Source organism: Crassostrea angulata, chromosome 9, assembly GCF_025612915.1.
Source record: "Crassostrea angulata isolate pt1a10 chromosome 9, ASM2561291v2, whole genome shotgun sequence".
In the NCBI taxonomy this organism is placed as follows: domain Eukaryota; kingdom Metazoa; phylum Mollusca; class Bivalvia; order Ostreida; family Ostreidae; genus Magallana; species Magallana angulata.
In genome coordinates this window covers 15,660,943-15,678,450 of record NC_069119.1, presented here as the reverse complement: position 1 = coordinate 15,678,450, position 17,508 = coordinate 15,660,943, and the positions used below count along the sequence as shown (strand labels likewise).

The 17,508-nt window shown below is 34.7% G+C and overlaps 2 protein-coding genes across 2 annotated transcripts; both read left to right on the top strand.

Annotated features, from left to right (window-relative positions):
• The first annotated feature begins 6 nt into the window (after positions 1 to 6).
• LOC128163915 (inositol polyphosphate 1-phosphatase-like) lies at positions 7 to 17,490 on the top strand. The gene is made up of 6 exons (XM_052827605.1): positions 7 to 136; positions 9,699 to 9,990; positions 11,360 to 11,477; positions 12,154 to 12,300; positions 13,136 to 13,304; positions 13,497 to 17,490. The coding sequence occupies exons 2-6, from the start codon at positions 9,775 to 9,777 to the stop codon at positions 13,993 to 13,995; spliced, it is 1,149 nt and encodes a 382-aa protein (XP_052683565.1). The 5' UTR covers positions 7 to 136; positions 9,699 to 9,774; the 3' UTR covers positions 13,996 to 17,490.
• On the top strand, positions 244 to 6,369 carry LOC128163913 (uncharacterized). Its single transcript, XM_052827600.1, has one exon. The coding sequence runs from the start codon at positions 1,799 to 1,801 to the stop codon at positions 4,508 to 4,510; it is 2,712 nt and encodes a 903-aa protein (XP_052683560.1). The 5' UTR covers positions 244 to 1,798; the 3' UTR covers positions 4,511 to 6,369.
• Positions 17,491 to 17,508: the final 18 nt, after the last annotated feature.

Sequence of the window (17,508 nt, the reverse complement as noted above, 5' to 3'; positions counted from 1 at the left end):
TGATGACGTAGTTCTCACGGAAGTGATAGCAAAAAGTAGTTGATTCAACAATTTTGACATTTCCTTGACTTTTTAAAGATGTAAACAGAATATGTGCTCTAAGAATTTAGACAGAAAGCATTCACACAAAGACACGGTATGTTCATATATGATTTAACACATGATTACATCAGCTGTTTCTTGTCTCTGATTATGTTACAAAGAAAAAGACGTGTTATCATTAAGACTTTAACATGATATGTAGTGTAGTGTAAACGCATTGTATTATTGTATGTGTATTGTTATGCATGACCTCTGACCCTGGTCCACCCCAACCTTACCTGGTCCAACCTACTGGAGCTCCAGTTCTGATCCTGCCGTATACCGCACCACACCTGTTACCCTGTTTTTCCTTATATATTTTTACCATTGTCTGTTGTCTGCCGCATATTGTCAGGTAAGACACCAGATATTTGAACTATATGTTTTGTAGTTTCTCGGCTACACAACATTGGCGTCGCCGGTAGGATATGTTTTGTAGTTTCTCGGCTACACAACATTGGCGTCGCCGGTAAACTTTTATCGTATTTTTTGTGTATTTTTTGGATATTTTTGTCCACACGGCGATACACATATCGCCGGTTGGATTTTCTCGGTCAAGTTCGTTTTTGAGCAACATTTTTTTGCATTGGTCGTTTATTAAAAGCGTCAGGTGCGTTATTCCTACAATTTGACCGGTAATTTCATGTTTTCATAGTGTGTTTTTTGTCACGGCGTGCTGACAGTTAGCACGTGCGGCGTCGTGATATTTTCATATCGGAACTCAATATTGTCATTATTTTTTCTATTGTGTATTGTTGTTTGCTTGAGTTTTCATAAGCGTACTTAGAGCGAAATTTAGTATAATTCGTCTTGTATTTTTGTCACTCGTGTTTCTGTAAACACGTGGGTGACCGTTTCTCATGCATGATAAGCGTGATCGTAAACACGTGTTCAAGAGTATAAAATTTTCGTAGTTTTTCAATTATTTTTCGTATTTATGTAGTATATTGTCACACTCAAGTGTTTATCTAACTTTGAAAGTCATACTTGTAGTTATTATTACCTAGAAAAGGTTTTTCTTATTTTTGACATTTGTTTACTGTTTCGGTCGTCTTGTCTGTCGCCATTTTTAGCGCCAAATCGACTGTGACGTTTTAAAGTGAAAGTAACTTTCACTTTCGATTTCACTTTTCTGAAAACGTGTTTGTTTACATTAGACTAGTTAGTAGTTTATGAAATATATTTTCAAGCTTAGTTAGTAGTTTTAAGTAAGGTTATTATTGTTTACATAAACATTTACTTTATTTATTAGGAGAAGTAATATTTTGAAATATTTTCTAGAACTCTTTTTGCTGCTGTAGTGTACACATCAGTTGTGGGCAGAATTATTTGATAAGTTCACGAAATCATAAGGTCTTTTCATATCTATTGACAATTATATTGTATTAAATTAGTTGAACATATCATAAGTTCAAGTAGTTTGGGCTGTTATATTTGTAAATTTTTCAGATTTTTTAAAATTACACTTTAGGGGGGAAAAAAGAAGAGAATTTTTGTTTTTTTCTAAATTTTTCAAATTGTTTTTTCACTCAATTAGGTTATTTTTGTTCAGTCTCTGTTTTAAAACAAGTTTTTGAATTATAGATATTTCTTGTATTTAATTGTCAAAATTAGTTCAGGCTTTGAAATTACTAAAGTTAGAACTGATTACTTGTGATCACCAGCATGCAGTCAACCATGCAGTCAATAATGGACAATTCATTGACTTACCATCATTATGATCAACAAGATGTATTCTAATCCAATCAACGTTGGATATATTAGTGAGGGGGTGAGTGCACAGAGTGCATTTCAGCAACCATTAGTAGGTCCAGTGTCTACAGGCCAACTTTCCCTGCAGACAGGTACAGTGCTACATGGTCATAATGCCCCTCCAGGATTCACCCAACATTACAGTGGAATCCCTGCACCATATGGAACACCATATTCAGCTCAATACCCTCCACAAAGTGCTATTCTAAATCCATGGGGGGTAATGTCAGGTGTTTCAATGGGACCAAATAACAACACAAATATGTTAGTTGGAAGTTCTTCCATGACACAGGGAGGTTATTTACCGTCAAATGTCAATGGAATGATGCCAACTGGATATACCGTTTCAAGGGCCACTGGAACAAGTTACACTGGTACATTTTCCCAGGCACAGGGAGGTTCGACTGGTTCCATACCGTCAAGTGTTCAGGGGTTAATGATGCCATACCAAACAACATCAAGTCAAAGTGGATTTCCTTCCCATGCAGCAAGCAATTTCCAGTCATCTGTTTCTCAGGCATCAGTACTACCGACCACCAGTGTACCCATACCACAAAGCGGCAATATACCATTCAATGGTCAGGGTACTATTGTCAACATAGTACCATCTACCACCAATATACCTATACAACAGGGTAGTTATGTACCATTTAATGGTCTGGGAACCAATGTCAATATAGTACCATCTACTACCAATGTACGCATACAACAGGGTAGTTATGTACCATTTAATGGTCTGGAAACCAATGTCAATAATGTACCACCTACAAACAATGCATCCATACCACAGGGTGGTTACGTACCAATAAGTGGTCAAGATACAAGTGTCAATAATGTACCATTTACCAACGGCGTACCAATACCACAGGGCATCTATATACCGATGAGTAGTCATAGTACGAATCTCAACATGGTACCAGGTACATATACCAACAGTACTCCAATACCACAGGGCGGTTACTTACCGATTAGTGGTCAGGGTACAAACGTCAACATCGTACCACTTACCAACATTGCACCTGTACCACATGGCGGTGTCATACCATTCAGTGGTCAAGGTACAAACTCAAACCTGGTAACAGCCACTACACCACAAGCGGGTTACATTTCATGTACTGGTCAAGGTGTTGATCTCAAGGTTATGTCACAAACATTATACCCACCAGTTCAATCAACACAGAGCTCAAATACTTTCAATCAGTATCTGCCGTGTACACCAAACCAGGCTATGCTAAACAGCACTAAACAACAGGTACTGACACACAATCATATTCAACCACCACCAGGTTTTCAACAACTACAGCCACAGCAAGTATCACAAACACCCAGCCAGTTTCTTCAATGCACACAACAGCAGACTGTACAATACAATCAACAGGTTAACATGCAACCATTGGGAATACAACCTACACAGCAGGTTAACTCTCAACCAATAACAACACAAGATCAGCTCACAAAACAGATACATGCTCCAACATTGCCATCTCGGAATCAGCAGACACGAAAGATTAACACTCAAACACTGCAGACCCAAATCAACATGAAACAGCCGCAACAACACAACTCTCAGACACAACTTGATCAGATTATCTCTCCACCACAGCATTACACAATGCAGCAAAGCAGGTCAAATGTATACCATGTTGGTCAAGTACATCAACAAACTCAAATGCGAGATGTACCATGTCAAATACTGCAAAATGTACCATGCCAAAATACAAGTATGGCACCAGCTCTGATGCAGGATCTGACCCCAGGCCTAACAGATCAAGTCAGTCCGACTCTGTTACATGGCAGTAACATACCTCCCCCTGGAGCAGGTTTGACAGTTACGGGTAGCATTCAGTACCAAGTCAGTCTGGCAAAGTTGCAAGGTGGTTATGAACCACTAATGGCTTCAGCCGGTACTGAATCTATTACTGGAAATGTGGAGAAGATTTCCAAGATGCAGATGCCTTGCTACAATTCTGAGTCGGTCCAGACAGTGGGCGCTTTAAAACCGCTAACTGTTGAGGTATCTGACCAGGGTTCTTCAGTGTCTGGCAATATCATTTTAACAGCTAAAGCAAGTGTTTGTTCTGACCATGCACGGATCACACAACCCCATGGATCTAAGCAAACACTCATGTTATTGCAGCAGTGCCAACAACCACATTTGCAAGGTGTACTTGCGCCACTCCTAGCACTTCAGTTGCCTCCTGAACAATACATGGCACAACCTCAACACCAGCCAATCATGTCGCTCTTACCACACCAACAGTTTGTAGAATGTTCACAAGAGCAGCAGATGACACTGACCACTATCGAACAGCAACCTGCAACAATGCTTCCAAAGCAACACTTGTCAAACCTGCAATCATCCCCAGATCATGCTAACACAAAAAGTGGTAACATACACAGTGATTGTGGTGAAGATGATAGGCAAGATGTTTGCAATGAACATGAAATGTCAGATCTTGCTGAGGCACTGACTGATGGAAGAGAGCAGCCAGAGGTGTTTGATACACATGAACAAGACACTTTGCTGCGGACAGTCAAGAGACACTATGTTGAGGTCTATCAACGGCTGTCCACCCTGAAAAATCATGTCGACTCTTTGGTCACAGACATGCAGACCATCACAAAGGGAATGGAAGCAATTGATCTGGAGCAGAATCATCTGAAATATGACTGCTAGTGAGAAATAACTGTAAATTTGTTAATAACTTATCATGATTCATTAAGCAGAATGTTACATGTATCAAGACATTTGCAGCTGCTGATAAATTTATGTTATTGACAAACCAGTATGAACAACAATTAAATCCTATACAGTTGTAAGAGTAATTTAAATATGTAGATCTGACAATCATTATGTTTTAGTAAACATTGTTTCCAAGCCAATTTTCCTATTAGAAACTTGTAATTACATGTATTAGTTATGTAATATTTGCTAGTAGTTTTCATAGTTTAGTATAAACAAATATCGGTACAATGTGCATTTGTTTCAATATGTAAGATATATGCATTATGTTCTGAACAAGTCAGTAGAATGTTATATGCTTGTCATTTGCACTACTGAAGTTCAATATACTTAGATTATCATAGTACCTGTATGTTATTCATGTACCTTGTATTTCAGTCGATGAAGAAGTTCCAAGATCAGGGTCATGTCACATTTATAGTTTATCATTAACAGTATTCTTTGTCATGCAGCATTTTATAGTTAACATTCCCCGTCCATGTTTTCATATTTTTGGTTGTTCATATTTTGATACAGTGTGTAGTTGAAAGAAGCATTCTTTTTCATGTAAAACTAGTTTGTTTTGTTATTTATTATACAAGAAATAATTTGTTAGTCAAGAAAGGGTGATTGTCATAATTAGATTAAATCCATTTTGTGCTTTTAATAATTGGTATTTGATAGCTCTCCGTTACTGTTAAGTTAGTTAATCTACCAATATATATAGGAAACATCAGCTACTGCTTTAACATCCTCAAAGGCTTGTTTAGACATACATACAAACAATTCCGGAATCTGACATAATGCAACAGAAGACCATTTCCAAGTTACAGAATGGTCAGCTAGATCAACAGGACTTTTCCGAAGTTCATGACGGAGCAGAATGTTCTACGGATCATGAGACGGCGGACTAAGAATGTTGCATCTTAAACTCAGCTGTAGATTTTACCATATGGATCAGAGCCTTTTTCCACATAGGCCCACATTAGTTATTGTTTATCTTGGTATATACCTACCTTCACTTCACCAGAATAAAGCTGCATTTAGACAATAATTTGTTGGTATATAATTGTACATACCGTACAAGTGTTTGTTGGTGGAATCTGATCACTCCATTACATAGAGGCCTTACCTTGCCCAGCATTGTCTGTACCCTAACTGTGAAAGGAGGGGAGGATAATGTTCAGCACCAGCACATCCTCAAGATATTTAGGGATATACATCCAATTTATTTTATTGACGAGACTGCATGTGATGTGCCAACTCCAATACTCAAAATTTATATCTTTGATAGTAGGTGCATTAGGACGCTGATGTCCACAGTGCCATCACATTGTAATGTTCCTGCTAAATTTAGGGCTAGATATTGTTCTGCCCAATTCAAGTGGGATTTGTACTTAATCTCGTTGTATTTTCATATGGTAGTTTTCTTAAATAATTCCTCCAAAACTTGTATAGAGAAATTTTAGCATATTTTTCAGTATCTTGTATTGTCAACCTTTTTAAAAAAGAGATTACCTACTGTAGTCTATGTACATTCATCTTTTTATTATAAAACGGGGAGGAGTGTAGTGTAAACGCATTGTATTATTGTATGTGTATTGTTATGCATGACCTCTGACCCTGGTCCACCCCAACCTTACCTGGTCCAACCTACTGGAGCTCCAGTTCTGATCCTGCCGTATACCGCACCACACCTGTTACCCTGTTTTTCCTTATATATTTTTACCATTGTCTGTTGTCTGCCGCATATTGTCAGGTAAGACACCAGATATTTGAACTATATGTTTTGTAGTTTCTCGGCTACACAACAGTAGTTTGTTTTTGCCAGGGGAATTTTCATTAAGTTTTTGAGGGCAAATAATTATTTCGGATAATTGTTATTATGGAAATCTTTTGTATTCATATTTGCCATTGTTGTTTTATCGTTTGCAGTATGTCTGTCCGAAGATATTTTATTATTTATAAATGCAGCACACTTTCTTTAATTATTCGTTATTTATAAGTAACTCATGATTCAAACGCTGTTTATTCAACAGTATAAAAAAATCCCAAGATTTCTCCTTTGAAAGCCCCTTCTTAAGCTTGTCAGGTTTCAATACAATGGCTAGAAATAAAATGTCTACGGAGATTTTACATTGCATCAAAAATGATAATATTGAAAAATTGTGCGAGGTATTCCAAGTGACGTCCATAGGAGAAAAGATGTAAACATTTCCCATTATCAATTTCCACAAGAAATCTGTTTTCGTTCTTGTGAGTTAGCCTCAGTTTTGCAGAGTGAACAAATGATCCTCGATGCTCCCGTTTTAATGATGTTTGGCTTCTCGTTTTTAATCATTTTAATCAGATTGAACTGTGTCAATAATTAAGGATTTCTTGGATTTTTTACCGTTCATTGATATTTCAATTGCATGAGTGTAGTTAATTTCACAGGTATTTGTATATTTATGAAAAATTGTCCAAATGTGCTGCATATAAATATCTTGGGACAGACAGTCACAGGCTACAAGAGATTACAAGTATAATGCGGATCATTATAATCATGTTACATATAACCTAGCATAAATTTTATTGACTTTTAAATATTCATTAAAGTTAATTTACCCGTCTGTTAAAAAAAACAAACCTTGATTGAGTTGATGCTGAATAATTTAATTGTTTTTAAAGTCTTGGGTTGATGGGTCAAATATCTTCTGAAATCAGTTTTAACAAAAAAAAAAACATGTATATCCGATTTTTCCGTGTGTCACAAAATATGCAAAAATTAGGAAAGTCTTTATCAGTTTTAATTTGCGACAGTAATTTTTGCGATATAAAAAAATAGACCATCGCAAATTTTCCGAATATACGGTAGTTTTCTAATAAACATTTACACCTACATCATCTCCTTTCCATTATTTGTGTTCTAAGTTCAACTACCTCAAACTGAAAGACTCAGGGGTTTTTATCACAGAATTTGCAAGAAAAATATCTCAGAGCTAGCTTAATTATTAACTGAAATATACAACTTAATTGTCCCCATTCAGGGGATAGGGTGACAAATAGTTTGTTATTATATAGGGAAATTTTTTGAAATATTTTTTTTATATGGGGGGGGGGTGTGGGGTGGTAAATATCATTCTACTGGTACACGGTTTCCCATTAACTTTTCTTTACAAGTAAATTATTTAGCACTCATTGTAAAGAAAAATTAATTCTCATGTGCAGACAATAAATCCGCCTCACCCTTCTTCAGATCAGCAATTTTACGAGGGTCTGATTATAACTACTACCTGGAGTTCAGACTCTGAGGTAATTTACCTTAAACCATTGAAAATCAATCAGAACTAACTGATATTAAACAATCTTTATGTTTGTACCAGTATTCCAACATTTGGTAAAAATTGTCTGTCAATATGGCAAAATATTATTCGATCAGATTTTATTGATCCAGTCGCTAAAAAAGTGGTCAGGTAATGAAGTATGTCAACGAAAATTAATTTATTGAAAGTACATTAGATCAGATCTGATTAAGCATTCATTTAGAATCACATTTATCCAAAGCATTAGAAATTAATCTTGTAATTACATTGTATGTACAGCATGCATGCAAAGACATTCCCTTATATATTCATGATCTAGCTTTCTTAGTTTTCTTCGTACATGTATGTTAGTTTTTCTCAATTAAACAACACCACACACAAAAAGAGATAGAAACTCTGGGGTTTTTTTTTTTAAATAAAGCTATATAAATATTTAATTACATCAACATGTACTTTTAACAATTCATGATTTTTTTTCTAATTTGTAATGAACAATTTAATCTACTTGATCTGTCAGCCATTTTTGATGAAGCTAGGACTATAGAGCAGGAATTCTGGGATGCTGTCAACAAAAATATCAAAACAAATGTTAGGCTTTATAAAGAATCTCTGCTCCCCCCCCCCCCCTCCCCTTCTGAGCCTAGTTGGGAAAACTCAAAGCCCTGCTTTGTTCATGCATGCATCCTCATTATTTAGTGTCAATTGCCAGCTATAGGCTCAATGTTGATCAAATAACAATTCAATTGCAATTTGACCTACAAATTTCAAATCAAAATTATTGTGATTCTCTGAACTGCAATCTTAATTGAAATTAATTAATAGAACTAAAATTTATTGATAATGTTATGTGCATCGTATTTCTGTGAAGAATATCCCATCCACCACTAGACAGGAAATACATTAAATTATCTCAAATGACAGAAAAAAGCCTGTCTAACAGGTGTAAAAGAGTAATAATTAATTGCCAATACAATGTGAAGAATTTTGTAATATTTCGTGTAAAATGTTGGTTTTAGGATTCTCAGTTTTATTGGTCTATATAAAGGTAGAAATAATGTTTCTGAGAGGTAATTATATTATAAGTCTACAAAAACCTATGATCTTGATGTATTGTGATGTATGCATGTACCGGTATAATTGTTATTGTACATGTATGTAAACTGAGAGGATTTTGGGGCTTCCGAGTACATGCTAAGTCAAAGTATTGGTTTTTGGATTATTTTCTTTTTTACGAACTAAATGAACTCAAAGTTTTTTCTGATTATTTGGTATGGGCTTTATGTATTGACATTTTGATCGATGCCAAGAATTGTTGCACGTGCACAAATATTATTTATTGAATTAACTGGTTTTGTTTGAATTCTTATTCTATGAGCATGCAATTTCTGCAATAAACATTCAGTAGTTAAAAGAGCCCTCATGCATATTCTGTGTTTGTTTCAAATTCAGCTCTCTACCTCATCAGGGACGCATTTAATATATATTCTTGGAAGTGCAATTTATGAAATTACTTTAATACATTAAATATGCATAATATGGTTGAAATGTTATAAAATCTACTTATTAATATTATTGGGAATTTACCATCTCTATTGAAATTTGGCCTTCTGGTGAAATTTTCGATTATTTATGGTATATATTTACAGCTATAATTTCTGGAGCAATATAGTAAGATAATAATGTTACACATTAGCCTGAAAGATAAAATTTCTTTGATAACGATAGGAGAGGAACTACTTACTGCGTAAAAATTGTGAAAAGCTTATGTTGCAACGTAAAATCAATAATCTAACACTATACAGAATATCGCCTTCATTTTTTCGTTCTTATCTTTCCAGGAAAAATATCCATATTTCCCTGGTCAGGAGTGAACAGGAGGGAACAAGAAACGTTACGTCAAGAATCTGGGAGAAAATGAAGGTTCCAGCACGGAGTTTACTTCAGGCGCTGGTGAACGCCTCCGAGAAAGGTGCCAAAATTGCCAGGGTCATCCGAGCAGAGTCCGCGTTACTTGAATTGCTGGTTCAGGAGAAAGCTGGGGACCAGAAAAATCGCCGATTTGTGCAGGATTTTAAGACCTTGGCCGATGTCTTAGTGCAGGAAACCGTTAGACATGATCTTAGTGCCCAGGTAAAAAAGATTTATTTATCTGAATTGGATCATAAAGATTCATGCATGTCACTTTTTCATACATGCAGCAGATTTTTTTCTTCAATTCTTGCACTACCCAGCTACTTTTTCTTTGACATGCATATTCCCCTATTTCCCTAACAAGCGGTAATCTCGACAATGAAAGTCTCTTTTTCCTGTGTAATTTTTCAACTTTTTTTTAAATTTTAGTCTTGAAAGATATGTGCATGGGAAATTGTATGGTAAATTTAATGAAGCATTCATTGTGTGATTTATTGAATAACATAAGTGATACATTTAGAACCATTTTAACAAGAGCTTGGACTTTGGGTAGGTGTATCAAACAGCAATGTGACATAGGCCTGTCTATTTCATCGCTAGCCCCTCAGCCATGTCTCCTTTTAATCAACAGGATTTATCTGGCTTTTGAGCTAAGACTACTTATTTCACTTAAAACAGACATGTCATTTTGAACTTGTTTGACACAAGAAATAGAGAGCTACATCCTACTGAAAGTCCAAGGTCTTGTTAAAATGGTTCTATATGTGTCAGTGTATTATACTGATCAAAGTACTAAGTGGATGTTCAAAATTAGTTATGATCTCTATAATTGCTTGGGTCTTATGTGATACATTTATTTATGTGTTTTTATTTAGTCCCCTCCCGGTTTTCACTGGAGGGGACTATAGCTTTCCTCTGCATCCGTCAGTCCGTCTGTCCGTCCATCAGTCCATCAGTCTGTCTGTCCCACTTCAGTTTTCCTCAATTTTTTTCTTTATGCGTGTGAGGAATAATATGAAATTTGCTGAACAGCTTCAAAATGTCAAACTACAGATCAAGTTTACACTTTTGTAGCATCTGGTTGACATATTTTCGAGAAAATTAATTTTTTATATTCCAATTTTTTAATGATCGGGTTCGATATTCTGCATAACAGTGCATTGTTTTCACAATTTCCACAAACCAGTAGGGGACGTGTATTGCTTATGCAATACTCTCAGAATGCTTGTTATACTAATAATTTGATTTTGATCTGAACATATTTTTATTATACAAAATTACAACTGGGATTGGGCACAAGTTCAGAAACTTAGACCGCCCTCTCCCATTATTATACTTATCATAATGTTAAACTAAAATCGCCCCAAAAAGCAATTCCAAATTAATACCGTAAATTTCAACTGTGAAAATGAACTTATATCCACTAAAAACTGCATCAGCTTCACTTTTCAAATTGATTCTCTCAAATTTTTCCTCTTAATTTCAATGAACGAAATAATAAGAGAAAAAACTGCAATTAAATTTTGTAGTGTGCTATTATTTAGTAATTTACTAATAGATGTAATACATTAATGTATGTTGGTTTTAGTTTCCGGGCATTGGTGCTAGTATTTATGGAGAAGAGAGCAACAAATTCACCAATGTTCTAGGCGAGTCAATTTCTGTGCAGGTACTTCAAGACCAAGAAGCCACAGCCCAGCTCTTATGTAGGTATAAAAAATACGCAAATATAGATTTTCTCAATGAAATTTACCACTGCATATAATCCCTCATCACTCAGGTAAATGCTTCCCATTTTATGTCACGTAATACAGAATAGGAAGTATGATTTGTGGATTTTTTCACCTTTTTGTTCTGATTTGTCTTTGACATGCAAATAATCCTTGTCAAAGTCCTGCTGTTAGCATAAAACTTTTCATCTCTACTCAGATTCATCAATATTTTTGAGCTTTTGCAGATTTAATGAAAATCACAGTTTCAAGGATATATGTAAATTTGTGGACATTTATGATCCTATCAACATGATATGTTAGAAATTGACAGACTGACTAATATGTCTGAGGTTCCATACTAAAGTAGATTTAAGTGTTGTTAAGATGAAGATTTATGCTCACGAACATTGATGAAACCACACTAATGAGATCTGATAAAAATTTATAAGCAGCCAACTCCGATAATTATTGAAACTTTTTTGAAGGCCCTGGCCCTGGGGCCATAAAACTTAGACAAGCTCACTTTTGACCTCAGTCTCACTTTAACAAAAAGAAGATAGAGTGGGAAAGGGAGACTGAGATCAAAAGTGAGCTCGTCTAAGTTTTATGGCCCTGGAACCTGATATCTTATGTCTGTAAGAATAATGTTGCACTGGTATATTGCCTGTAGGTTCTGTGCTCGATGACAACATGGCTGCTGCCAGGTTGCTGGCCAAGGTTGCTCACGAGGAGGTGCTGGTAGACGCGGGTCCGGAACTGGATGATGTGGATGTAGACCTGGATCTGGAGGATCTCGGAGTCTGGATTGATCCGATTGGTAATACTACAGCTTTCATATTAAGAAAGAGGGTTTGATGGTTGTGGCCACTTTAAGAATACATTGTACTGTATACAGGGAAATATTTGCCCCCGTATTATTTTTGTCCCTTTCGCCCTCGTTATCAGCGAGCGAATTTAAGACTGGACGAATTCCTATGTCTCAAACTATATTTCTTTATTCACAATTTTGATTGGGTGAATTTAAGACGGGTGAACTGTTTGCAAGTGAAACAGGGCGAAAATAAACAAGGTGAATATAATCCAGTATACCGTATACAGTAATTCCGCGATTCAAAGATTTACCATCAAATGGCGGGAACATAAAAGCGCGAATGCCGAAATTTCATCTTAGTTTCTGGTTGTTTACATGTGTCCCAAAATTAAAAGCGAGATTTTAAAATTCGCAAGATGGACTTCTCGTGATTTTATGCACATATTAATTCCTTGCGTTTAATTAGGAATTTACAGTATAAAAGAAGAAGAGCTCTGTAAAGGGATATAGAAAAAATATCCAACTTTTAAAGCTAAAATATTTGGAATTTTCCTTTACTTGATCAAAAAATCATCTCTTAAAATAGAAAGTAGAATTGAACACTGTGAATAATGAGAAGTACCCCTCACAGATTTTAAAATCTCACTTTTATTTTCTGAGAGTTTAGAATTATAAGAAATTAGAATAAAAGTTCCACATTCACCATTTTATATTCTCGTGTTTGATACAAAACAGCGGGATTGCAGAATGAAGTATTCGCATAAAAAAAGGAATCTACAGTGTCTGTGGGATTCTGTAGCAGTAAAACTGTAGATATTAGTAGAAACTTTGAATTTTTCAGATTCCACGGCCCAGTACATTGATGGTCTGTGTGGTATAATCAATGACAAAGGCCTGGTGTCCTGCGGTCTGCAGTGTGTGGTGGTACTCCTGGGGGTCTACAGTAAATCCGCGGGGCTACCCCAGCTAGGGGTCTGTAACCGACCATTTGCACAGAGCACGGGAGAGAAGTCAGTAGTCTCTACTTTTGACATGATTGTTTAAAAATTTGTTTAAATGTACTAGTTTTGAAAGTGGTATTTGACACTTAGTTACAGCTATGATATTTGCAGATGACAGAATATACTAAAGATTGGAATAAGCTGAAAAAATGTTACAGTGCATGAATAACATGTGGACTGTTTTTTCTATTACCTTAATAGATGGAAAGGGGATCTGATGTGGGGTGTAGCAATAGGAGAGACAAAAGTTTTCTCCCTTCCAACTGAAAAAACCACCAACAACAAACAAAACCTAGTAGTGCTGATGAGTCAGAGCGAAAAACCAGACGTCCAGAAAAAATTCAGAGCCTCGTGTTCTGTCCAACATGCGGCGGGTGCAGGATACAAGCTTCTCTGCGTCAATCAGGGTATCGCGGATGCTTATGTTCTGTCCAAGAGTAGCACCTATATGTGGGATTGCTGTGCCCCCCACGCGATTCTTCTGGCACAAAATGGAGGAGTCATTAGTTACAAGAGTTTATGTGACTTCAATGGTGACCCTTCATCTTGTTCAGAGTTAAGCTTGAACCAGCAGATTACTTATCACCATGACAACCAACCTGGTTCTGGTTCCCAAAGGTGGTGCAACCGAGATGGCATTGTTGCATATTGCTCTTTGGAGGCATTACAAGCAATAATAAAGGCAAACAGAGATAATTGATCATTCAACCAAGGAAAGACAACTGGTTTTACCATATTTTGCCATATAGATAATTTTACCTTTTTCAAAAAGTAGTGGTATATAGTATGTGTTGTTGTGTGGTAAAAGAAAAAGAATAGGGTATTTATCAACTCCGTGTGAAAAATACTTTTGTGTTTTTAAAAGAGTTCATCTCAATTTCACAAGGTAAATTCCATATATAAGCCTCAATGTTAGAACTGTACATGTTTTTGTTTATGTACTGTTAAATGTTGAAATAGCACTTGCTGTACATACCGGTACCAGTAAATATGGAAATTTTTGTGATAGGGAAGTATTTACAAATTTTGGAAAACTTAAATTAGTGCCAAAAAAAGAAGAAAAAAAAGCTAAAAAACAATAGATTTAAAAAAAACAACAACAGATTTTGTTATGCACTCTGAACTGTATTGTATTTTGGGAATTCTTTCATTTTTTTTTCCTGCAGAAATAACCAGCACAAACACTTTGTTAACAATAGAATTGAAAAATGGAATGTCAAGGTCATGTTATTGTTTGTAACAGCAAAAGTGCAAAAAATTGTTCTTTAATCTTCAAAGATTAGAGATTATTTTCATGGGTTCCTGACTCTTAGCCAAGGTTATTCAAATGTAAAATTTTAATATTATATTTTAGTAGTGTTGCTGTATGGGTTTTTTTTTTCATCAAAGCCCAATTTTTCATGATACAGGGCAAAATAAGTTGTTTGGTTTTTTTTTCCCAAACTCAGTTATGTTTGCAATTTCAGTATACCTCTTTTACCATGCAGCATTTACTTATGGTGACAATGGTATTCCAGATTTTTGTTTGCAATGAGAAGAAATATTCACATAGAGGTATTGAAAATCTGATTCCTTCGAAGATAACACTCCAGAGTGTAGATTTACAGTTTAGTATTACTCGTATTTGAAAATAATTAAGATACGATTTTTGTGTTTACATATGGTCTGCTTTTGTTTTTACTCGTACTTTTTTTCCGACTTCTTTTTAAATTTTTATTTTTTTCCCCTCTTGACCAGTATTTAAACCCTCCATTAGGTGTGTAGTTGGTCCATTTCAAAATATATACAAAATACATTTATTTACTAACTAGTCATGTAATTAAATCATGTATTTTATTAGTGCAATTTTTCTGCTTTAGTTATATTATTGATTTTAGATTATTCAGTTTTTATGGTGCAAGTTTTGTTCACAAATTAAGTGTTATCATTACCATACATGTATATGATACTATGACATCATCATTTGTGATGTCATCAGTTATTTTTTACCTATAATCTGTAACAGGATGGGAGAAATAATGACGGACCAGACCTGGATTGGAACCCGTACCCCCTGAATCTCTAGTCAGGTGCTCTACCAACTGAGCTATTTGGCACCGGTATTCGAACCAGTCTGACTGTCATAATTCTATCTGTATTTCAAATGTGTCTATCATTATGTATCAATGTCAAAGACAGTTACTCGCACGTGATAATAAGGAGGCAAGAATTTTGATACCTGAATATATGAAATTTAAGTGGTTTAAATTTTACTACCCCCCCCCCCCCCCACATACACGATCTAAATGTTTTTGGTTTTAACACCCCCCCCCCCCCCCCTTTTATATAGACATTATTCTTGCATTGATGGCACTTAATTGATAGGTAGCTTTGATGATAAGAATCAGATTTAGTAGGTATCTATGTCCATTTAGAGACTAAAAAAATGTGTAGAAAATATTACTCTAACAGTATTTTATTATATGAATACAGTCAATTGGTGATATTTCATAATAATATTGATGTTTATTTATTATAATAGTATTGATGTATATTGTTGTTGTTTTTGTCTACTAGAAGAACGTCAAACATTTTTATCAGTGGTTATATGCAAAGCAAAAGAAAGCATGGCAGTTGCAAATTATTTCATTTTTGTTAATTAAGAGTTGTACAGTATCTGTGTTTTGATTTTATGATTAAGGTATTTTGCTGGTGTACGTGATGCTACAATGACGGACTCAAGCAAGCCTTGTTTTTTTATAATACTCGCACATTAGTTGCCATAATATTTTTATTTAATACATGTACTTGTTAATATAACAAAATGATTATAGGCGTAAGGGAGGTAATTCGCAGTGAGAGATTGTGATCTAGCTAGCTTTTACAGAATAAATAGCTATAAAAGAATATAGTAACTTTAGAAAAAATTTAAGATGGGGGTATAGAGTTAATGGGAAAGGTAATTGTTGAAAGGGGTAATTCTTTATTTTAATATGAAAAGACATAGATGCCTCCTCCTGAGAGAGAGAGAGAGAGAGAGAGAGAGGAGAGAGAGAGATTTTATTTAATTGCCCTTGTAAATTAGGAAGAGATAGATATAGGCAAAAGAGTAGATAATATTGCTATTAAACTACCGGTATATAAGATTTTATTGAATTCACATTTGCCAATATACAATATGTATCAATTAATTTTTTTTTTTTTCATTTGATTTTTTTTCACTTAATACAAAGGGAGCCTTATTAATTTACAAGAAAAATAAATACATATCAGTGTACCTTGAAAACATACAAGTACCGGTAAATACCTCATTATAATGTTATATTTTACAAATTTTTAAAAGAATATCATCTACTGTTTTTTAATTATCTTCTTTTTTTAAAACACTGCTATTGTTGCTCTTATATATCTTTTTATTTAGCAAAAAATAAATTTAGGAAAAAGTAAAACTTCTTCAAAGTCTGATTTATATAAAAGAGGTTTATACAGAGATTAAATGAATGTACCATATAAAAACACTTCCTATAGATAACTATAAGGAATCGTTCTTTGAGCATTATGGGATTATAATTTTGGTCAGGGTGTGATCAAATCGAATAAAGCCTGAAGGGCTTTATGAGCGATGTGCATGATCATGCCCTAAATGAAATTATCCCCTCATAATATTTAAAAATTGATTTGTTATTACTCATATTTACATAGTTTTCAGCAATTTTAGAAATATTTGAATATAAATAAGCAAACCCCGCTTGTGCCCCAATTGTAAGTGATTTGAATTTATTGGACTGTATATAGTACAAAATTGATACGTAGTGATATCACAGGAAAAGACACTGAAAAATGTAAATATATCCAATTACTGTGATGTATGTCATTTTAATGTAGCTGTAGCTATATATTGCTTGCGTTTTAGCTGTGTAGATGCTTTAGTAATGTATTTATATAAACCATTCATTTTTAGTAGAATGAATTTTTAAGAAAGATGACCGAAAAATTAAATCGCCAAAGTTAGTGACATTATCCCATTTATTAAGCACGCTTGGAACGATGTCTCAGTTTAAAATAGTTTTACTCAATGAAAGATATATACATGTACATGTACTTGTAACCATTCACCATGCATATTATAACATATATAAAAAGTATACATATATATCCTATTGTATATGTTCCTGTATTTGATATTTTATAATAAAAAGTTTATTATATTACAAAACAGGATGTTTTAATTTAA

Coding starts and splice junctions, on each gene's coding strand:
- LOC128163915 (XM_052827605.1), top strand. CDS start 9,775: ATGAAGGTTCCAGCACGGAGTTTACTTCAGGCGCTGGTGAACGCCTCC. Junction 9,991..11,359: donor GACATGATCTTAGTGCCCAG/GTAAAAAAGATT, acceptor TGTTGGTTTTAG/TTTCCGGGCATTGGTGCTAG. Junction 11,478..12,153: donor AGCCACAGCCCAGCTCTTAT/GTAGGTATAAAA, acceptor TATTGCCTGTAG/GTTCTGTGCTCGATGACAAC.
- LOC128163913 (XM_052827600.1), top strand. CDS start 1,799: ATGATCAACAAGATGTATTCTAATCCAATCAACGTTGGATATATTAGT.